Raw genomic sequence first — 24496 nt, forward strand, 5'->3', positions numbered from 1 at the left:
AAGTAGATGTTTTTGGGAGTCATTTTTGATGCTAGGTTAACATAGACAGGTCACATAGAGAAAGTTATTGTAAAGTGTAAAAAAGTTGCAGGTTTCTGACAGGAGTCGACTGGGGCGTGAGCACTGATTAAGTCTTTTATAGATTGGTTGTATATCATATTGAGATGCAGGAAGAACTAAACTGGCTAAATTGGAAGTCATATAAACCCAAGCACTTAGGATATGTAGTGGGGCATATCAGTAAATAAAGCTTAATAGAAAGTTGGATAGAAATTATGAAAAAGTGGCAGAGTAGTTGGGATAGAGAGGAGAAAGGGAGACATTTATACAGAATACAAAAGGTTGGGAAAGGGAAGATTGCTAGAAGCAATCGAAGGGAAGAAATAATTTTCGTTAGGTTCTTGCACATCTTAGGTAAGCATATATCAGGAAGATGTGAATTTTGTGACCGTATTGAATCTGTTGAACCTGCGTTAGGCTACTTGAATGCCAAAAATATGAGAGAGAAAGGATAAAGATGAAAGAAAACATAAGGAACTTGGGAGTGCAAAGGAATTCACTTAAGGAACTTCTTCATGGGAAAAACTTAAAATGATATAAAAAAAAAAATATAAAATGATGTACTCATTTATTTCCTGAAGGACACTGGTATAGCAAATGGGATATAGAATACAGATTTGAAAATCATAATTATTAATTAAAGGGGAGGGGGGAGAAGAGAGTTGGAAGTCGGTCTTATATTACAGTTTAGCTCTGTCTAGCTCCAGAACAGTAGATGGCGGTAATGCACCATTGAAGTTGGACGGCAACCGCCGTTAAAGAACAAAGAAGAAGAAGAAGAAGAAGCCATGACGCTTTCCCAGGGTTGCCAAGTCCGCGGAATTCCCGCGGAATTGGTTTACTTTAACACTTGCCTTGTTGTTGCTGTTATGTTTTGCATGCTTTGAGATTTACAACGTTTCCTGTTTACATTGTGCCTTTGTGTGATGGAACTGAATTAAAAGAAGAAGAAAAAACGACCCCCGTAGTGTTACATTTAACCACTGAATGCGACTTTTACCAGGGTAACACCGCCAAAAAATGTGAAATGTTTGAGAAGCAGACGCTGCAAAAGCTGCGTAAACCTGGCAACCCTGCTCTTTCCGGACGTGCGGTTCACCATGAGCAGAGTTGACACTGGCTATGGCATCAACACTGAGGGGTTCTGTAGTTTTATTTCTCTGCATTTTAGCAGTGCGTTGTGATCTAGACGACATCGTGCTTGAGCAGAATTCGTCGGAGTCACAGGGCACGGGTTGTGGTTGTCAGGGACTGAAAAGGGATGTTACTGTTGATGTAAGAGATGAAAACAAACTGGAACATCACGACGAGGCAGATATATACTCCAAAACAGCGAAAAACGAAAACGAAAGTCCACACGAGACAGAGCATGATATACGCAGTAAGGTGGGTTTGTATAATTTATCACTTATGTTTGCCTTTATCATGCTCCTGTTGAGTAAAGTGTTGTTTCATACTGTTTTTGTGAAATACAAAAGGAGAATTTCAAATTTGTATAAAATTGGATGGCTGTCAAGTTAGTATATTGCATTTAAATTAAGTTCTCTACATGTGATCTACATGCTTTTTGTGTGGAACATGTACTTCAGTTGAAAATCTCACTTGACAGCCTTTCACTTTCATTATACAGACATAGACATTATGCTATAAATAACTTTCATGTGAAAAAAAATATACGTTTAAAAATACATGATAATAAATATGTATTCTTATTTTTGATGAATTATTGTTTTAAGACATTGTTTATGTGGTGTGTGTAGCTGGTGCTGCTGCAGGGAGATTGGTTTATGATGGGAACGGATGACCCAGGGATACCACAGGATGGAGAGGGACCACAGAGGAGAGTGAGGCTGGACCCTTTTTACATTGAAGAGCATGAAGTCACAAACCCGCAGTTCCAACACTTCACCAACCAGACAGGATACGTCACTGAGGTAAATAACAACCATTCACTGGGCCATAAGACAAATAATCAATATACCCACTCGCTCAATCAGCTACCTGTATCTATAGGCGGAGCGTTTTGGAGACTCCTTTGTTTTTGAGGGACTGCTGAGTGAGGAGGTGAAGAGCACTCTGTCAAGTGCGGTGAGAAATACATACACATACATTTTAGTTATTCTGTTAACTTTATTGTTAGTTTAGTATTGGGTATAAAATATATTTACATTTCAAAGCTTTCTTTCTTCCTTTTTTTTGTTGTGCAGTAATGACCAACTTATTGCTGGCTGTACATTTTACCTTCGTATTTGTATACTACATTACAATTTACACAGTTTATTACACAATTTAACAGTAGTTGTTTTGTGTTTCTTCCTTTGATTCCTTCCTTTCATTTTTAGTGGCCAATACTTCAGTCTTAAGTGTTACATGATCCTTAAGAAATTATTCTAAAGCTCAACTGTTAGTTGTGCTCATTTACTAATGGTTCCTATTATCAATGTTTTCAACATTGCTAATTATAAGAAATGTTTCTTGAGTACTGAAACAACATTTGATGATAATTTCTGAAGGATCATGTGACATTGAAAACTGGAAAACATTGAAGACATTGGAGACTGGTTGCTGAAAATCCAGCTTTACCATCGCAGGAATAAATTAAATTTTGAAAAATATTAAAATAGAAAAAAATCCTTTAAACTGTAGTAATATTAGTGATCAACCAATATTGTTTTTTTGACAACTGATGCCGATATCTTGGAAAGCAGGGTGACCAATATAAAGCCAATATCATTTTATTTATTTTTAATTTATATTTGAGAAATTTGAAATCATTTGAAAATGGATTAAAATAAAATGTGTAAAATAAACATTCTTTAGATGACAAAGTATTTTAACAAATAAATAAATATTTAGTAAAATGTAATTAAAAAGGAAGCAAACACTGTAACCAACAGGGCATTATGCATTGGGAATCATATTTTTTTCAAATAAAGCCAAGGTAACGCTCATTTTACATACAGCACACAGTGGAAATGACATGAATATGACATTGGACAAATGCATAAAGCACATCATAATTTAAAATCATGAGTTTAAAGCTTGTGGATTGCACGTCTCCGGTGAAGCTGAACTCTCCTCCTGTCCACATTCAATTCGCACGCACTGACCTATGAAGGTAATTTAATGCCTAAAAGTAGTGATGCACCGAAATGAAAATTCTGCACCGAAACCGAACATTTAGGATGCACTTGGCCGAAAACCGAAACTGAAGCCGAAAATGGCTTCTTTTAAAAACGTATATATATATTGCTTGGATTTAATGGATCTGAATTGAAAAATCACAATATAATAATCAAACTTTTATTAACAGTTACATAACGAAACATAAAATATTTTTTACAATAAATATAAATAATAATTATTCTTCAAGTTTTATGTTCCATCAAATAAAATAGTTTTTTAAAAATTGTGCAAAAAAAATCAACAATTTTGGAGATTTTTGCAGAACAAATGTTACATATTGCAACTTTGGTGTCCTCTCGTATAGGGCTGTAACTTTTGTGAAAAAAAAATCCTGTTCGATTTTTGAGACATAGGCAAAGTGTTCATTGAATCGTTAGTAAATTGCCTATATTTGGCGTTGATCCGTTTTTCAACGCCAAATATAGGCAAATCCACCGACAACTAAACAGGCATTAGGGCGAACGTAAAGAGGGCGCTTGAGACGCGCACAAGTCAGCAATGTGGACTGCCATAACATCAATGAAAAACATTACTGAAGGCTACATTGATATTATGCACTAATAGGCTCTGTGTGTGTGTGTGTGTGTGTGTGTGTGTGTGTGTGTGTGTGTCAGAACCTGCAGTTGCTGTGTGACGCGCGTTCGCTGCGAGCGTATAGTGACGAGCTGGACGCGCTCCGAGAGAAGGCCGTTAAAATCGATTCCCTGTTTTCGTTTTCGAAACTTGTGTAGGTTGGTCCGATCGATTGTGCAGCTTTTGTGACAAGCTTTTTTTGATTGTGACAGCCCTTTGACATGCTTAATCTTTGATAGGCAGACGCGTGATAACAGCTCGACCGTGAGTGAAACCTAAGCGCTTGCTCACGGATGGGAGGGGCGGGTGACATTCATTTTCGGTTTACGTTTTCAGCTGTTTTTTTTATTTCGGCCTGAAACCGATAATGCCATTTCGGCCGAAAATTTTCGGCGGCCGAAATTTCGGTGCACCCCTACCTAAAAGATTTCCATACGTGGGGTAGGAGTTGTGGAAGTGTACATAAAACTGTAAACGTAAATTCAATTTGTAAAGAAGAAGAGAAGCTTTGTAAAGAACAAAAAAAATTATTTGTAGCATTTTACTGTTAATCATAATGTAATTCATTTATTGTCAAACTGCAGCTTAATGTTAATGCAAAATAAATATGATCTGCATTCTTCTGACTTACTTTTGGCACGTTGTTTTCTCTAAAATACGGTCAAAGTACTGCAAGCCTGTGAACAGTGATTTGCAAGTGGAAACAACAGTTTAAAGAACTGCAAAACAGATCGTCTGCATAGAAAAAATCTGTGTGTGCAAAAAAACAAACTTTTGCAAATGTCTAAATGACTAGTTGTGCATGTGGGGCAAGAGGTTTCCGAAATAAACCGATATGTACAGCTCCGACTTTCTTTTCTCTGCGCTTACAATTTTGACACGATTCTCTCACTAACAGTTTTGCAAGCGTGAGGCGGAGGGCTGGTCCACCACCTTCTTGTAGCCAATCACATGAGGCTCTGGCTGACTCTCCATTTAGTCTTATCTGATTTGTATAACACTTCATATGCCAAAAACCATAACAGAGGTGGAAAGTAACGAATTACATTTACTCGCGTTACTGTAATTGAGTAGCTTTTTTGTGTACTTCTACTTTTTTAAGTATTTTTTTTAATCTGTAATTTTACTTTTACTTAAGTATATTTTGTTTGAAGTATTGTACTTCGTTACATTTTAAAACACATTAATTACTGAGTAAAAAAAAAAATCGCTCCCTGGAAGGTATGGCAAACTGGCGCTAAAATCACAAGAAAGATGCAGACGGACAAAACAGGCGTTAGTGGTGCAGACACCGCTGAAAACGAAACCCCGTCATATTCTGAAGTTGAACTCAAGGAAATGAAGTGAACCCCTGGCCATATGTATGCTCTATTATGCTGTGTATGCTGTGCTTGCCTAGGGAGACCAAACTAGCAGTTTATAAAATCTCGACAAGACATCAACCCCACGTAAGCATATAGAGGTGAGCTAAATAATTGCGTCATTGCATTGGTGGTTAAAATGATGCTTTGACATTTTAGCAAGAGGTTTTGCACAAATTAGCCAAAAAGACTGGTGCGGAGTGTGCGATATATATTGTCTGCGATAATATCATAATTGTTGTTTTAATGATGTACGCGCGCATTTAGAGTGTTCTTTCACTGTGTGATTCAGTCTGTTGAAATGCATTTAGAATGAAATCAATCAAAATCATTTAGAATCAAAATCACACAAAGAATACTGTCTTTTCCTCTAAAAATCATAATCACACACACATATATATATATATATATATATATATATATATATATATATATATATATATATATATATATATATATATATATATATATATATATATATATATATATATATATAGATCAGTGGGGATTTCTTTAAGACTGCAAGGGAAGCTCAGCTTCCCCTCTAATGTAAAAAAAACCCAACGGTCAAATATGTACTATTGTGTATTATGTATTGTGTTAATCAGCTACATGTCGGCTGACTCGATTTTCTTCTCATACATTCCCGTAGCGTCACAGTGCATTTCCCTGTTGAAGCCGAGCGTCCATTGACTTCGATGGGGCTGCTTTGAACAGTTTTTTTCAGTGCTCCGAAGCTAGACGGTCATTGGATAAATGCTGCGATTATGTCCCGCCCACGGACGCTCAGCGTCTCTGGAGGTGAATGAAGACTGGGCTTCCGCGTGATGATTGGAGGATCTGTCGATCTCCTTTTGACTGACAGCGGTCTGCACCATAAGAAGTCGGCGAAGCTGTTTCACGCTCAGTCCCATGATCGCGGATTTCTCAAGTGTATTCGAAAGACAAACTGCGGCAATATTTCTTGATATTTGTAAAATGCAGAACCACCACAAAATTAAATTGGTAACTAAGACAGATTTAAAATGTGCGCGCACACACACACACACACACACACACACACACACACACACACTATAGCCATCTAGTGGTTAAAGTGATTTATTACATGTATGAAAGTTAGAAATCTGGGTCTTTTATGAAGTGAATTTTACCTGAAATGCTTTTTTCTTTTTTTGTAAAAAAAGCCTATTTAAATAAATATTTATTTATTTATAGAAATGTAAAAGATTTAAATCCTCCAAAAACTGTACAAAGTTTAGTAAAAACATAAATGAACAGAGTAAAATTATATTTGTAAAAAATTTAAGTATTTTACTATTACAAAATGAAATGTTATTGTCTGGGGTCAAAAAGACCCCGAGTGTCACTACAAATGAAGACCATCAGAGGGTTATAATGTAGGCCGAAATGAGCTTCCCCTCTTTGAAAGACCAGCAGCCGCCACTGATATATATATATATATATATATATATATATATATATATATATATATTTTTTTTTTTTTTTTTTTTTACAACAGGACAGTAAACTAAGAGACTTGCGTTTTAGACACCATATTGCCATTGTTTTTGCTCTATTTCTACAACAAAAATTTATTCCAAACACAGCCACCAAAGCAAAATTTTGCATCTCTGAGCAACATGACAGTGTTTCGTTTCTGAATGAATCAACTGTTTAAATGATTTGGTTCAATCGCAATGACTCACTTATTAACAGTGACTTGCTGACACATACTGGCCATTTTAATTTCACATTTAAAGTATCTTTTGTTTTTTTTGTTTTTTATAATTAAGTTTTTATAATTTCAAATGAGTATTCAACATTTTATGTCTGGCATATCAAAACATTATTCATGCATTTGTAACTGCAGGTTAAATGCATTCTTGTCCTGCACTAAACAGTGTAATACATCTAAATGCCACGTCCGATGAAGCTTTTGCATTTCCTCTGTATTGAAAAGATGAGTTTGTTGATACTGATTTGCCAGATAACAGCCCAAATGTTTTATTATTCTAAATAACTGATTCCTTTAATTAAAAACAACTAGTTTGAGATTAATAGACCTATCCCAGGGGTGTCAAACTCAGTTCCTGGAGGGCCATAGCCCTAACCCTGCTCCAGCACACATATCATGTAGTTTTCAAATAAACCTAAATGATTAGATTAGCTGGATCAGGTGTGTTTAATTAGGGTTAAATCTAAACTGTGCAGGACTGTGGCCCTCCAGGAACTGAGTTTGACACCCTTGGTCTGTCCCATTTTTGACTCCCTCCCACTGGTTAAAATGTAACTAAGTAATTTTTACTCTGAGTAAATTTTAAATGAGCTACTTTTTACTTTTACTTGAGTGGATTTTTTAGACTGGTACTTTTACTTATACTTAAGTAAAATTTCATTAATGTAATGGTACTTTTACTTGAGTAGAATATTTTTGTACTCTTTCCACCTCTGAACCATAATCAACATTTAGCTCTCGATACACTTCCACAACTCCTACCCTGCATATGCAAATCTATTTGGCATTAAATTACCTTCATACCGACTGTCACAGAGCACACGCGATCATGCAGGATACAAATGCACACTTCACAAGATCTCAAAACTGGATGCAACTAAGTTTGCAAGGTTTGTTAAATTAAATGTGCATTAGTCATTCAAAGATTTGTTTAAATGATATAAATGCGTATTATTTGAATGCTAACGGCAAACGAGAAAGTATTATTATGTTTGCCTTTCTATCACTAATGATATAAAAGTATTGTATCTTGTTTTAATTCTTTTTGTATAGATTTAATTCCTTTGTTTAACAGTTCTGATTAGGGCTGCACGATGTGTCGTTTAAGCATCGATGTCGCGATGTACGAATCCACGATAGTCACATCGTAGGATGTGCGATGTAGGCTGTCATAGTTGATCTGTTATTCATTAACTGTACGGGCCAGCTGCTCCCCGGCCCTTGACGAATGTGATTCGCAGATTAATTGCACAGCTTAACCATCATAGAGTGAAAGTTTTTTCATTGACAGGACTGAAAAACACATGCAAGTTTAACAGGGCAGAGAGAGAGCGCGAGAGAGACACAGAGAGAGAGAGCGCGCGAGAGAGACAGAGAGGGAGAGAGAGCGCGCGCGAGAGAGAGACAGAGAGAGAAAGAGAGCGCGCGCGAGAGAGACAGAGAGAGAGCGTGCGCGAGAGAGACAGAGAGAGAGCGTGCGCGAGAGAGACAGAGAGAGAGAGAGAGAGAGAGAGAGAGAGAGAGAGCGCGCGAGAGAGACAGAGAGAGAGCGTGCGCGAGAGAGAGAGAGAGAGAGAGAGAGCGCGCGAGAGAGACAGAGAGAGAGCGTGCGCGAGAGAGACAGAGAGAGAGCGAGCCGTCTTCAAACAACACGAGCGCTGTCTTGCTCTCTCTCCCTCCCGCATATTAATCAATTGACGTGATGGTGTCGATGTTTAAATCATTTAAAATGAGAATGTAAGTGTGCTCACCCCATTTTTGTTTGTAAGAAAAAATATCGCAATATATATCGCAGAAAAATAAAATATCGCAATGTCATTTTTTCCCAATATCATGCAGCCCTAGTTCTGATTATAATACAGACTTCCATCAGAACTGTTAAACCGCTGTGTTCGGTGCGCACGAGAGAGCCGCGTCTCACAGACTGAACCGAGCTCTCCTTAAGGATGTTTGCGTCCTCCTGCACCTGATTGAACAAATACAAATCGCAGTTTAAACAAACAGAAAAAAAAAGAGTGAAAAGTGAAAGAGCTCAATTCAGCACCGCGGTGTTCACGGTGCACGCAGAGACGCGTCTCAAAGTCTTCTTGCTTTTTGACAACATTTGACAACAAATAAATACAAAATATGTCAAAATACCCGTCTTGGAAAGTGTGTTCGAAAGTCTGTGGTTATGTCTTAAGTGAAAGTAAAGAGCTGAGAAAGAAATCGGATGTGTATCCTTATAATGGATGCATTGTCTCTTAAAGTGACCGCGCCTAATTTACTAAATCTGCTGTCAGTGTCTTTAATTTATGAAAATGAAAGTAAATCACTCACTGCTCTTGACTGAATTACTTTGTAGTTTTAACAAGAATTTATCCACAGTCAATCCAAAAAATCTGATATAATTGATTATATTGTTTTACTAGTGGGTGCAGGACACTAGTTCATTTATGTAAGTGAGTATAGCAAAATACAGTGATCTGTGAAATATTATACCCAAAAATTCTTCATACTGTAGAGTACCAGTGAAATTGATAAAAAAAATTATTAGGGACCTGACCATGTTTTGCTTAAGTATTTCTTTCTTTGATTGCTAATGCAACCTTTTCACTCCACAGACTGAACAAAATTAAGCATTGCTTGGTAATTGTTCAACAAAGTATGGATAGTTGTGTAAATATGGTCATACTAACAACTGTCTGAAGTTTTGGTTGATTGTAATCCATTACATATCTTTCTATCAAAGTTATCTGACATTATCAAGAGGAATATGTTCTGACACAGTTTAACTCTGAGTTCTTGTCATATTTTATTACCAATTTCTAAACTACAGCAAATAAACTGTGATAATGTGAGAAATGTTGAAGGTGTCTGAATACATTTTGGTTTGACTGTGTATTTTATTATATAGTGAAGATGTGCTATTTTAAATGAACAAAAACAAACTTTAAAAACATAAACATTGTGTAAATAGCACAAATAAATAAATAGAATGGACATACTGTACAATCTCACTGTACAACATGCACCAGGGCCCCTCTAACCCCAGCTGCGGCCCTGGGTTAAGGTACTAAGATGGAGCAATGCACTGTGTGTACTGTAAGAAATAAAACAAGAAGGCATGTGGTTTAAAAGATGGCAAGTAAAATAAAAAGCACATCTGTATGCAATACAGTTTCATTATTGTTCATTATTATCCAGAGTGGCTTACTAGACTTTTTGGAGATATGAAAGATGCATTACTACTCTATAGGTACTCAAGATTAACATGAGATTGAGTGAAACTGTGTGTGTTATGTGCTACAAAATTGGTGATCCCCTGCCCAACCTTCAAGAACTGTTTACATCCAGAGTGAGGAAAAGGTCTCAGAAAATTCCTCTCATCCAAGTTACCCCTTCTTTGAACTTTTGCCATCTGGCCGGCGCTTTAGAGCTGCAAATACCTGGACAGTCATGCACAAGAACAGTTTTTTCCCCCAGGCAATCTACCTCATGAACAGTTAAATGTTCCCCACTTACGCAATAAAAATGTGCAATATCCTTATATATATTTGTTACCCCTCCATCTTAGTACATCCTTGCATCTTACTCAATTATATTCCATTATCATCTATAGCACAACTGTTTATACCATTTATTTATTTGCAATTTTAAAAAAAAATTGTTTCTTTTTGTCTGTGTGTTGTTGTCTCTGTGCACTGGAAGCTTATGTCACTAAAACAAATTCCTTGTATGCGCAGGCATACTTGGCAATAAAGCTCTTTCTGATTTTTGATTGAACAAAGACAGCGAACAAGAGCAACACTGTCGTTCACAGCGTCGTCAAAATAAAAGTCCCGCCTTGAACGCATCGGCCAAACAGAAAAACTTATCTGCCGATATTTAAAAAATGTCAAACATCGTCCAGTATGTCAGTCGACCACTAAATAATATTTTCACATTTTTTTTACAGTAATTTTGATCAAATAAATTGACCTAAATTAAAAAGAATATATATTTTTTCGTCAATACCCAAATATGTTTGTGGGTAAAACTGAATTGAATTCATAAGGGTGGCCTAAGAACAGAATGTCTTGGAAAGACTGGAAATGTTAAAAAGGAACTAAAAATTTAGTCAAGTAATGAACCCATCTCTTTGTGCCTGCATGAACTATTTATAGATAAATAAGCTGCACTTCACTTTGTCAGTGTATAATTATGGTCAGTAGGTGGCTGCTGCTCCTTGGTGGTCACCAGTGAAAGGTGCAGACTGGAGACACCCAGAAGGACCAGATTCAACCATAGAGCACAGGTAAATGAATAAATGCATAAAAAATTTGTTACCACATGAGCAAGTGCTGAATGATTGTAATACATGACCAGTAATACTGTACAATCAGATTATATGTTTTCAAATCATACACCTGATTAGAAGTCATAATTTTAAACATAATCTCTGTGTTCTTATCTAGGATGAGTCACCCTGTGCTACATGTATCATGGAGTGATGCACAGGCGTACTGTCAACCTGTGGCAAGGAGATTTCCCTAACCACAACACAGTAGAGGACGGCTATGCTAACACATCACCGGTAACACAAAGTAGCCCTTTATCCTGATTTACATGTGTATTGGGTTTTAGATTAAGAGAGGAGAAATGACAGAACTCTGACTGTTTACTTGGTGTTTTGGGCAGGTGATGTCATTTCCTGCAAATGGCTTTGGGCTGTATGACATGGTGGGAAACGCATGGGAGTGGACAGCAGACTGGTGGAATGTGCATCACACTACAGAAGACAAGTACAACCCTGTAAGATTAATATGAGTGAACTATTCTCACATCCATAAATTAAAGTTTTTTTATTTATGCATATAAGGCTGTTCATGTGTTAAACCCTTACCCTTACGACTCCTTTCATAGAAAGGACCAGAAACAGGGACAGACAGAGTCAAGAAAGGAGGATCCTACATGTGCCACAAGGTAAAACATATACAAAGCCATCTAATGTATGACTGACATTAGCGAGTTGGGTTTATTGAGGTGTGGGATATTTTATGTTAGCTAACATTGTCAAAATGTTATACTTTTATACAGCAAAAAAGATTCCGATGATCAAAACTGGCAGTAAAGACATGTTACAAAAGATTTCTATTTTAAATAAATGCTGCTCTTTTAAAGTTTCTATTTATCAAGGAATCCTGAAAAAAATGATAATGTTTCCACAAAATCATTAAACCACAAAACTGCTTTCAACATAGATAAGAATGAATGTTACTTAGGCAGGAAATCATCATAATAGAATGATTTATCAAGATCATGTGACACTGAAGACAAGTAATGGCTGCTGAAAATTCAGCTTTGCCATTACAGGAAGAAATTGCATTTAAAAAAGAAAAAAGTTATTTTCTGTATTTTTGATCAAATAAAAGCAGCATTGGTGAATATAAGAGGCTTCAAAAAGTTTTAAAGCTAGTCTGCACATATTATATATGCCTAATACATACACCATATATTATATATATATATATATATGTAACTAAGAGGAAAATACAACATTCATCTGTAAGCTTTTATACAACTTGTTTACATACATGTTAACAGATTTTTCTCTCTGTAGTCTTACTGCTACAGATACAGGTGTGCAGCCCGTAGTCAAAATACTCCGGACAGTTCTGCCTCTAATCTGGGCTTCCGCTGCACCGCTGATGCTGAGCCATAACCTCAAACATCAGGTCTATCACTGTCATACACTTGAAATCTAGAAGGATTTTGTATTTTATGAAAATAAAGCCATTTGTAAGAGTTTGTTGTTTTTTATTTCTGTTCTTTATTTTTTGTTGTATAATAACAGAATGTGATTCTATCCTGAAAATGGTTTTAAATCAAATGTAAAAATTCGAAGAAAATATGTGACCTACAAATTTGCTTAATAAATTGAAAGTTGTAGCTAATGAGAGTGTGAAAGAATATTGTTATGTATTAGTAAAAAATACAGACAGGAAGGGCGTTTTTATTTTCTTGTGTTTTATTTGGTCCAACATCAACCTCGAACAACCAAGAGAAAAAATAAGATTGCATATTTGTTTGTTTTGGTTGTGAGTCTGTTGATGCTGATGCACAGATGATGGGGAATCATGGTGTGGCAGGGTAAGCGGAGGCAATGTACTTCTTTCTATCCCCATAGCTGCTGTTGTCCCATGTATAGGTCTGAATGCCCAGAGTCTGTCCTCCCAGACTCACATAACACCTGAGAATACAGTCAAAAAGATGAGTACATAAATCTGATTTACTCGGATAAACAAAGTGAGTTTCATTTGATGAATGGCCGGATGGAGGAATAAATGTGCATAGGCAGACAACAAAGAATTACAACTTACTTCTTGCCAGGGCGGGTGATGTAGCAGAGACTGTAGATAGCAAGATCAAATTCAGGACTAGAGCCAACAAAGGCAGAACCAACCTCTTTGAAATATCCATTCCATTCAAACTGCATTCCCAATACATCAGGATATGTGGTCCACTGAGAGAGGGGAGAAACTTGACTTTTACTCAATCAAAATGTGTAATACAAGTAGACATCCAGACTGTTTTACTGGTTTGATTTGATTCATATGCTCAGTTGTACTCACAGGGCCATTAAAACTATGGCTGTAGTAATTTAGGAGTCCCTGTTTCTCATTCAGATACAACTGCAGCTAGTTGTGAAAACCAGACACCTTTCCACCCTTAATTTCCCCTGTTGACACAATACATGTCAGCCAAAAAGAGATAAAAAGCAGTTTGACAGCCAATCACATGTGCTTACACACTCTGACCTGCAAAGATGTGCTCAAACCCACTGGAGTCCAGTTTGCCACTAGATCGAGAGTAAAGACCAAACCACATCATCTTCAGATCCTGGATAAACTCGCTCTGAGATGAGTATATACCTGAAAACCAGCAGTTTTTAAATTCAAATATTTTGCATGATCTATTTACATTGATTTTTAACGACTGTCATGTTGCAACACAAAATGATAGCAGTCATTAAATTGTTTTCTTCTAGTAATTCACCATTCAGAAGTTTGGTATTGGTAAGTTTTTTTTTTTTTTAATAAAAGTATCTCATGCTCACCGCGGATACATTTCTTTGATCAAAGATACAGTAAAAACAGTAATATTGTGGAATGTTCTTACAATTCAAAAGCTCTTTTCTATTTTAATATATTTAAAAATATAATTTATTCCTGTTATATCATTACTTCAGTCTTCAATGTCACGTGATCTTTCAGAAATTGTTCTTATATACTGATTTGCTCCTCAAGACACGGTTCTTATTATAAGCAATGTTGAGAGGATTTTATTCAAAACAAATCTTCAACATTATGTCTTTACTGTCTCTTTTTAACAAAAAAAAAAAAGATCCTTGCTAGAAAAAATGAAATTCTTAAAAAAAAAAAAATACTGACCCCAAAAATGGTAATGTAGAATTTTCAAATCGTATTTAATATATACTAAAATAGGTACAATCTCAATATTTTTATCACATTGATGTCACTTAAATTCAAAAGGTACGAAACAAAAAGAGTTTTGAGGTCACGTATACCTTTGGAGTGGAGGAAATTGTAAAGCTCCCTGCCCACATCAGTGTTTATGGTCTGTTGGAGGAAAGTGTCCTGCTCCTGCACTTCCTGTGAGGGCACATCCTCCACTTCCCCTGTCACCCTTCTATAGTTGTCTAATAGATTCAGCAGAGCTTTATATGTGGGCTTGGAGAGCAAAGTACTACTCACTTGCTTGAACAGTCTAAGAGAGAACGAGCACATTATAATACATGATAATAACATGGATGTATGTTTATATATATACTGTGTATATGTGGTTATCTGTGTGTGCACTCTGTGTCTTACGGGCGAGATGAGTGGTCATCCCTGGATCCGGTCTGAGATGAAGAGATCAGTGTCTGAGGATCAATAACCAGTTCTGAGGCTGTGGCCCTGTTATGGTCTAACTTGTACAGAGTCTCAGACAGAGACTTGATCTCAGCATCAGAGACACTGGCTAATGCTTGGGATGGGAAAAGGATGAAGAAAGAGTTAGTGCATGAAAAAACCTGAGCAAAATGAAAGAATAAAAGATGAGGAAAAACTATAACAGTAATTACTGCAATGATGTTAACCAAGCAATTACTGTAAGTAATTTCAAATTTCAACATTCAATTTCTATAATTGGAAATGTGTTGTCTTAGTAGTCAAGAAACCAATGTTAATTATCAGTCAAAAGTCTGAACATGTTCAGTGTCTGTAACTGTAAATCTAACTAGATTTAAGTTTCGTATTGTTTTTGTTTTTATACATTTGTGTGGCAATCCTGGGTGTAATGCAGATTTGTGCTGTTGACAGCTATACCGTAACAGCATTTAACTGAACTTACATCAGATTTATCTCACCTGTATAGAATTTGTAGACTGAAATAATAAAGAAATCATGTTTTAAGAAAATAAAAAAATACATGAAATTTCCTTTTCTCTGAATAGTATTTTAAGTGTTCTTCATACAAATAACTAAACTGATCGATTACCGAATAGGAAATGTGGTGTTTAGCATTTTCTAATGAATTTTGATATTAAGTGTGTGTGAATCTATAGAAGTAGACACAGCTGAGTTTCATGCCATTTTTGGGATCCAAAATATACAGGACTCGAGGTCAATAAGTAACTTATCAAAGATAACCCCGTACTATTTAGAACAAAATCTTTCTCCTATTTTTATTCCTGTTATAAAACCCTGATTTGCCCCACATGACTCGACAAACCTTGAGCATTGTACTGTATATAAGAGACAAAGAATTACTTTGAATGATTCATTAGAGTATGTGTTTCTTCGGATTCATGATTCGTTTATGCCTTTTGTCTAATTGAACACAGACAAGGAGTATTAAACTATATTCATTAAACTATAAACTTCAGTCCAGCTTGACTTGACAGAACAGCAGAATTAGTTTTGCAGCTTTAATGTGCAAGACCAGACCAGCTACTAAACTTTTTTTAAAACCTATACACTTTCAGAAAAGGTACAAAGATGGCCCTGTTTGCCTTTATACTGATACCACCCCAATGACAGCTTTGCACCTTTTTTATGAGAATGATTCTGTAAAACACAGATGTTGACGCTCACCTCGACGACCACACTGCTTCTTATAGTCATCGCAGCAGAATTTGATTACGGAGATTTGGGTATAAGTAATTAGGAGAAAAAAAATGAATGAAATAGGTGAAAGTCAGTATCATAATTTCACACTTACAGAAGTCCAGAGAATCTGACAATGAGAGAGAAGGAGCACTATTTGCATTAGGATAACTATGCTGTACAAGAACCAAAGGTAGCCTACATGAACATGTTCAGTTTAACTGAATGAACAATCAGGATGGAAACTGAAGGTATGAACTTACCGCCGTAGCCCTGAGAGATCAGGGTGATGGTGAGAAAGAATATGAGGGTGATCTTCATTATGGATTTCAGGCGATTTAGATGCACAAACTACAGATTTGGTTTTGTGCGGGTTGGTTTTTATATTATCTCAGCTCAGTAAAGCTTAAGGAACTCCTCCCATGCATCAACACTTTCTGTTGTGATAATGACTACTGATATTTAATAATAAAGCACTTAGGTGACTCAGTTCGTACGTTTTGATGTGTTACTATGAGCAAAAAGGCAATTTTGGGAGTGGTGCAGATGATTACAAAGAGGAAGTCTGTAATCCAAATATAAAATAAAATAAAATAAATGAATCGCTGTTCCTCTTTTTCAGTCAGCTGGTGCAAAATCTTTTGAGAACAGTTCTCGTTTTCAGGCTCCAGAAATGGTAAACACCTGGAGAAAAAGATGAATATACCATTTATATAGAATATACTAATTTAATACAATCTTCTGTGCATCATGGCAATTTCATGGTCTGATCCATTTGCCAAGAATGTGTTCTTGTCAAGAAAGTGTTCGATTAAATACACAAACATTCAGAAGACCAGGTGGTAGCATTCACACTGCAGTCACTATACTCGTCAAAGAGTTTCTTTTTTTTATCTCCATGTTGGAGTAGAGCTGACACATTCTTCTTCTTTTGAATTGTAGAGTTGTTGTTTTTTCCCCATATTGTACAGCATTTGGAATCAATTCAAGTTGTTTTTAAATGTGACCCTGGACCACCAGTCATAAGGGTCAATTTATTGAAGTTGCGATTTATACATCAGCTCAAAAGCTAAATACATAAGCTTTTCATTATGTCAAGTATGGTTTGTTATGATATGACAATATTTGGCTGAGATACAACTATTTGAAATCTGGAATCTGAGGGTGCAAACAAATAATAAAAAAATTAATCGCCTTTAAAATTGTCCAAATGCATATTACTAATCAAAAATTAAGTTTTGATATATTTACAGTAGAAAAATTACAAAATAATTTCCTGGATCTTTATTTAATATACTAATGATTTTTGGCATAAAAGAAAAATTATTGACTGACTTATTGTCAGTTGATTTGGTTCAAAATAATTCAGACTAACTGATATAAGCCTGGTTTATTTGGTAAACTTTATTTTTGTTACAGGCCACTGGTAATAGTATTGTTATTATTATTATTTGAGCAGGTTTATGCCTTTTTTCTTTATAACTTTTATTCTTGCATACCAGTTTCGTTAGGCTTTGTTATTTTCATTTTCGCAGTGAATCGTCAGTAAGCTGCGGTGTGAACTCCTTTGCAGTAGATGGCGCTATATTGAATTCTCTTCTGTTTGACCTTCCTCTCGCTCTGTAGAAAGCGTGCTTCAATGACATTCCAGTTACTGGTGTAAGGAAGCTAGTGTCAGTCCTGACGAAGATATAGAAATGGCTTTATATTCTTTATTTCGATCTGTCAGAACAGAATTAGTCAAGGTGGGCTTTGTCTCATTTGTCGTAATTCGCACTCTTATGTTTTAATGTTTTTGGCTGGACGCTTCAGAAGTTATGATGCTCTTTGCATGACAGTCTGCTTTGATATGAAATATTTGGCTGGTTATTAATATAAAGGCGTGTTCTAAATAACAGATGACAGTATTATATATATATCGGTTTCCATGCGGCTGTGTAATGTTCTGTAGCATCATTTAATCATGTGTCATATTTTTATAATGTGTTGTTCATAGGGATGTGTCCCACAGCATGTTCAGTCTCTCTTCACCAGCTGCCCGAGTCTAGCAGCAGATAAAGCACTTCTCCTCAAATTACCTTCATCAACTGCAAAAGGCCCTGGAGAAATTCAACAATGATGTTACACAGGTGTGGTCCATGATTTTGAAAAGATTGCTGTAAAAAGAATGGAGGATCTTATGCAAAATATCTTGTATACATTTTAACTTTACTACTTGAATTTTAAACCCAATGTATTTTTTTTTACTAAAAAGATTTAACAAGTTGCTGTGTATTACCTACAAGTTGTCTGATTTGTCAGGCACAAATAGTAAACTCACATCCTTGTCATGGTTGTTGTCATCTCTGTTTATATATATGTATATAAATATGTAATTTAGATGTGTATAAAGTAAGGGTGTGCATGCACAAGCCTGGACTTGGAAAGGATGAGTGATTTATGATTTGCAAAGTTTGATGTTTGTAGGCAGAAAGCTGGCTGCATGAACAAGCCAAAAAAGAGGGCTGGAGCAAAGCGAGTAAACTGGAAGGTCGAAAAGCCAAGGAAGGGCTGATTGGTCTCCTTATGGGTGACAATGCTGCTGTCATGATTGAGGTATCTTAACGTGAATGTGTAATTTGGTGGACAAAATGATGCAGTGTGACTGACCTGAAATGTATGTTTTTCTTTTCAGATGAACTGTGAGACAGATTTTGTGGCGAGGAATGAGAAATTTCAGCAGTTGGTGAAGGATATTGCTTTGTCTGTATTGGCTCATAACAGCAGCAAAAAACAGACCGGGTATATTAAGGTACATTCATAGTCCTTTTCAGAAATATGCATTTCTTCCACGTTTTCTGTAACCTCTGAGTCTAACTGCTGATCTGTTCTCTGATTCAGAGTGTGCTGTCTTCTGAGGACATTAGTAAGCTCCATGTTCCTGAGGGACCCTCACTGGCAGATCAGATAGCCTTGACTATAGGTGAGATAAACCATGATATATTGTTTGGGAGTTTGCCTTTGCATATATTTACTTTGGGATATCTTTATAAAACCAGGCTATGATTTCTTGCTACTTAAAGTAAATGTACACTAATGGTCAGAATTTAGGGCCCAGTATTTAAAAGCATACATTTTATTCAGTAAAGGTTAGTTAAATTAATCAAAAGTAACAAAAACAATAGTACAAAAAATCAGTTTCAAATAAATGCTGTAATTTCTTTTCAACAAATAATCCTGCAACTGTTTTCACCTGCAACTGCTTTTTATTTTAAAATATATTAAAATAGAAAACTGTTATATTTAATATTACACAATAATACTATTTTACTGATTTTTTTTAATCAAATAAACACAGCATAATTGTGCATAAGGAAACATCAGAACATCTTACTGACCCCCAACAGAATTTTTCTGTGTTGTACAAGAAATGATATAATTACATGAAGTGGTTATATCTTATTAATCATCAAGTCATTATATCTTCACAACATGAGTTACACTCACCTGCAATTTTAACACACCCCTGTCTGTTGGCTACCTTCTAATAATTAAAATATAACAAGAAAAATAACTTTCCTCATTCTCATCTCATTTCACTATTCTGTTTGTTCCTCTTCAGGGCGATTAGGTGAGAACATTGGCATGCGGCGGGCTGTGTCACTTGCTGTGCCCTCTGATTGGCACATTGGCTCATACGTTCATGGGGCAGTTCCCGGGCAGGTTGGCATTGAGATGGGGCGCTATGGATCGCTAGTTGTGTTTCAAGGTGGACCTAAGGATGGGACGGACGCTCTGGGAAGGAAGCTGGGGCAACATATAGTGGGCGAAGCACCTGTTACTCTTGGCAACATGGATGATATACCATGTGGTGAATCTGAGACGAGACTTTTGCCCCAGACTTTCCTCCTAGATCCCAAATATACTGTGGGACAGTACCTGACTCTACAGAACACGCGTGTGCTAGACTAGAGCACCAGTCAGGAGGAGTGAACACAGCTGTTTTGAGTGAGAAAATATATTTCCTTAAAGGATCCATCAGCTTGGTTTAAAATCATATTTTTAGTATAAAATTCAGTGTAAAATATCTATACTTCTTTAATTTTAACAAAAAACAGGCTCAGATCATATCCATGATATCTCTGCCTGCACCCCTCAACCAAAATTCTAGTTTATCCATGAAGTGAATGAAGAAAATTAATTGTAAAGTGGTCTAATAGTCATCGTTGTGACTATTACATGAAATGACATGTTACTGGTAAAAATAATAAATAAAAACAAAGCCTCAGATGGGTGAATCTGAAGTTTTATGCTGGTTCTGTGCCATCACCAAAAAATAAACGTTTTGCGATCTGAAATACGTTATGCGTCATAGTTTTGTCATAGGTTTTGATTTTGACCAAATACCAAGGTTTATAGAGAACCTAGTTAAGCATCTGACCTGGACAAGCGTCTATGTAGACAAGTGTCTAATCTAGTGCTTTACTGCCACCTACTGAGTTTATTTCGACAGAATAATTCTGTTAATCTGTGTCTCTTTTTATTTTACACCTTTTACCCTGTGATAATTCAGCTACAAGTTCTGTAATCAAACTCTAAACAGCAATATTAGAAATGCTCTTAAGCAGCCCTGGATAGGATATCAGGTTTACTTTACACTTAATGCAGGCAGCATCTGAAAAGTTGATTTAATTAGACTATTTATTCTTTTTTTTGGGTTATTGGGTAAGACGGATGTTGCAACATGCACTCCTATGTACCCTCTTGTTAACCTTTGTGGTTGATTACAAAGCATCAAACTCAGAAACCTAATTTTCACAACTGTTGCTTATCCTAACAAAGCAAGTATTGCATGTGAAAGGATTTTTGTATTAAAGCATATATGGTATGAACATAAAAACAAGCAAATGACATAACATTGAAAGAGCTAATTAGCAATATCAGTATTTAAAACAGTTCTTATATTCTAGATGTGGTAATACCCATCTTGACTGGAACTTTACTGCCATCTAGTGGAGTGCACAATATCATGTACATGTTTCTAATAATTTCTTTGAAGATCTGTTCAGAAGATATCAGATGATATATTAAGAGACCTGCTTTTTTATTGATATGATGACATCATTTTTTTTTTTATTAACTTGGTAATAATTTAAAAAATTATATAATATTTTAAATATCAGTTCATAGATCTTTATGTGGGTTACCTTTTTTTTGTCAGCTAAACCCCTTTCTCTCTTAGTAATAAAGGTTATTCTATGGTATCACTGCAAAACCCTGTTTTGGAACCATATTTACTTGACAAACCCTCTAAAATTTTAATTTAACATTTGGATGTTCAGGATTCTGTATTGTCACTAGTGTTTTAGGAAATCCGTCAAACTGAACATTATAATATTAATAATAAACTCAAATTAAGCAAAAAATAAAAAAATAGATAAATGAAAAAAACACAGAAGTATATTACAATTAAAAATCAATTGTACTGTAAATAAAATAATAATATTTGATTATAATTGTGATTTTATTTTACATTAAAATGTAAAGCTGACATATTTTTTAAGTGCTATGGTTTTAAATGCTATGATCAGGTCCACAGTGCGGCTACCAACCAAGGAAACGTAAAGAAAAATTAACCCAGCAATTATGTTTTGGAGAATAATATGTCTCGTTTAAATAATATTTCTGTATTCAGTTCATCACTTTCAAACATTCAAACCATTGAGTTTTTTTGTGAAATACAGTTGTAATGTTGTAAATATATGTTAACAAAAATGTTGAAAACGTATGTGGATTGGGGGAGCAGGGTAACCCCAGTAACTTTGTTTCCTGTGTATTGACAGACAGCTCTCATGTTGCCATGTAGAGAGAAATCGGGAATAAGTGCTGATGGGTTGTGTCCGCTGTGTAAACATGATGCTTACTGTAGTTCTGGAACATATGAACATGTATTTGTTTGAGCTGTGTCCTCTACTGTACAGACATGAATTTACATTTAGCAGACGCTTTTATCCAAAGCGACTTACAGTGCATTCAGGCATTTTTTTTTACCTAACGTGTTCCCTGGGAATCGAACCCACAGCCTTACGCTGCTAATGCATTGCTCTACTACTTGAGCCACAGGAACACTAAATTTAAGTGAAAGGGCTTTTACATTTGTAAGAGAATAAACAAGAAAGCCTTGCACAGACTTAAAATGTAAGTTTAAAGTAGGCTACTCTATCATATATAGTGGTTTTAATTTTATTTCAAATAATTATGCAGGATTATTGCTTTTCATCTGTAGCTCAAACAGTACTAGGGCCAAGGCCATAGTTTGAAATCCCAAGAACAGTATGAATGGATAAAATGTGTGAGTTGAAAGCAATATAATTCGCTTGGGATGCGTAATTAAAACAACTCCTGCATTTAAAAGAACAGCATTTATTTAAAATAACATTTTTTAGTAATGTCTTTACTGTCACTATTTCATCAATTAAATGCCACTTTGTTAAATAAAAATATGTAAAAAAAAAAATCATGTACTGTATATTGTTCTAAATATGTACATATAATAGTCAGTGTACTTTGGTTTCGATGAGGATGTCTGCATTTGCTGGGTCCAGCACAGCATTACAGATGAGTTCTTGAGTGACAGGGATGGATTTATTCATAGACACACACAAATCTGACAAGTAGTCCAGAAATCTAGAGAAACATGGACAAAGAAAACTCAGTCATTCAGGATAACAAATTTAGTCAGGTCATTCAATTATCGAAAAACAGCTTACTACACTTCTACTGTTCTAAAGTCTTACTTTAAAGCATATGTTTTACAGCATCTCTGTACCAGTATGTATTTAAGATGAATCACTTTTATTCTAACATTTGTCTTTTGTTTGTTGCTTTAGATGAAAGGGTCTGCTAAATGAATGAATGAAATAGAAATGACCAAGAACATTTATGCAAATATATTTTCGCACACCTGGGCTCTCTGTTCTTGCGGACCAGGCTGACGAAGGTGTCTATCTCAGCTGCAGTGATGTGTTTCTCTAGAAGCTTCCTGTTGTTGTGCAGCAGAGCTGTAATAGTGTCTTCAGCAAGCACATCATATCCTATCTGCTTTTGCATGAAGCGGAACTGCTTTGCTATGTACTCCTAGAGACAAAAAGTCAGAGAATGAGAGAATATTTACCGTATTTTCCGGACTATAAGTCACACTTTTTTTCATAGTTTGGCTGTTCCTGCGACTTATAGTCCGGTGTGACTTATTTATCAAAATTAATTTGACATGAACCGAGAGATATGAACCAAGAGAAATGAACCAATAGAAAACATTACCGTCTACAGCCGCGAGAGGGCGCTCTATGCTGCTCAGTGCTCCTGTATCCTACACTGAAGACATAGAGCGCCCTCTCGCGGCTGTAGACGGTAATGTTTTCTCTTGGTGCTTGGTTCTAAATAAATGCGACTTATAGTCCAGTGCGACTTATATATGTTTATTTCCTCATCATGACGTATTTTTGGACTGATGCGACTTATAATCAGATGCGACTTATAGTCCGAAAAATACGGTAAGGGGTTGTGAGTACTGTAGTACCAGTAGCGTTACAAATGGTTTGCATTGCTTTTATTTTTATTTTAGTAGTTTAGTTTACCTGATTTTTGCGATAGTCCTGTTGTGAGTGACGTAGGACTCTGTAGCAGAGCCGACAGATGTGACGGAAGGGTGCGTGACGTTGGTCTGCGAGCTCTTCCAGACGCAACATAGGGCCGTCCCCACTATCAGTGAATGGGGCCTGCAGCAGCTTGAATATCTGGTCAGTCGCAGCACAAGATAAATTAAAATGTCATTTAAATGTTAGTGAGATGTTTTAGAACAAACCTAAGATGTGATATAGTAAGTGCCTGTTTGAGTATGTTCTGCTCTCTCATGAGTTTCTGCCGCTCTCTGTTAGGTTTGTTGACTGTGATCTCCAGCACATCCTGAGCACTGCTTGGAATGTCCACCACAAAATACACCAGATCCTCCAGAAGCTTTGTCACTGACCTTGTGTAAGACAGTGATGGTGAGATGCATGTTTTTGTAAGTGTGAGACGATTTAAACAATTAGCATAAAGATTGATGGGTTAAAAACACAGTAATTGCAGGAACTCAAAGAATAATATAAGGAATAAATCAGGTGAACCAACAATGGATGGGTAGATGGGTGAAAGGATGAAAGAAAGTGGACAACTGGACAGATGAAAGAACAGACAAAAGATGGAAGGAAGTTCAAAAGGACAGGTAGATTGGTGGATTTATAGATGGACAGATGTGTGAATGAAAGGAAAAAACAAGGAAGGAAGAAAGGAGAAAAAAGGAAAAAATGAGAGATGGATGTGTAGATGGATGAAAAAACAAAAAGTGAAATGAAAAGATACATAAATGGTGGAAGACAGGATGGAAGGACAAATACTGTACAGAGAATGGATAGATGGATGGAAAG

At 36.0% G+C, this 24496-nt stretch overlaps 1 protein-coding gene and 3 pseudogenes across 1 annotated transcript; 2 read left to right on the forward strand and 2 right to left on the reverse strand.

Moving 5' to 3' along the window:
• The first annotated feature begins 1135 nt into the window (after nucleotides 1-1135).
• LOC132161021 (formylglycine-generating enzyme-like) lies at nucleotides 1136-12833 on the forward strand (annotated as a pseudogene).
• Nucleotides 12834-12898: 65 nt separating this feature from the next.
• LOC132161023 (uridylate-specific endoribonuclease A-like) lies at nucleotides 12899-17582 on the reverse strand (annotated as a pseudogene).
• Nucleotides 17583-17671: 89 nt separating this feature from the next.
• On the forward strand, nucleotides 17672-20000 carry LOC132160498 (elongation factor Ts, mitochondrial-like; annotated as a pseudogene).
• Nucleotides 20001-22585: 2585 nt separating this feature from the next.
• Nucleotides 22586-23993, reverse strand: LOC132091036 (inositol 1,4,5-trisphosphate receptor type 1-like). Its single transcript, XM_059497814.1, has 4 exons — nucleotides 23916-23993; nucleotides 23666-23824; nucleotides 22993-23165; nucleotides 22586-22715 (listed from the first exon to the last, which is right to left on the reverse strand). The coding sequence occupies exons 1-4, from the start codon at nucleotides 23940-23942 to the stop codon at nucleotides 22586-22588; spliced, it is 489 nt and encodes a 162-aa protein (XP_059353797.1). The 5' UTR covers nucleotides 23943-23993.
• Between the last annotated feature and the right edge of the window lie 503 nt (nucleotides 23994-24496).

This window comes from Carassius carassius, chromosome 17 (assembly GCF_963082965.1).
Source record: "Carassius carassius chromosome 17, fCarCar2.1, whole genome shotgun sequence".
In the NCBI taxonomy this organism is placed as follows: Eukaryota; Metazoa; Chordata; class Actinopteri; order Cypriniformes; family Cyprinidae; genus Carassius; species Carassius carassius.

What these genes read in the sequence shown, in the direction of transcription:
- LOC132091036 (XM_059497814.1), bottom strand. Translation starts at nt 23,942, where the DNA reads ATGAGAGAGCAGAACATACTCAAACAG. An exon ending in AGCAGAACATACTCAAACAG is followed by an intron (nt 23,825 to 23,915) that starts GCACTTACTATA and finishes GCGACTGACCAG; the next exon opens with ATATTCAAGCTGCTGCAGGC. An exon ending in AGGACTATCGCAAAAATCAG is followed by an intron (nt 23,166 to 23,665) that starts GTAAACTAAACT and finishes TTTTGTCTCTAG; the next exon opens with GAGTACATAGCAAAGCAGTT.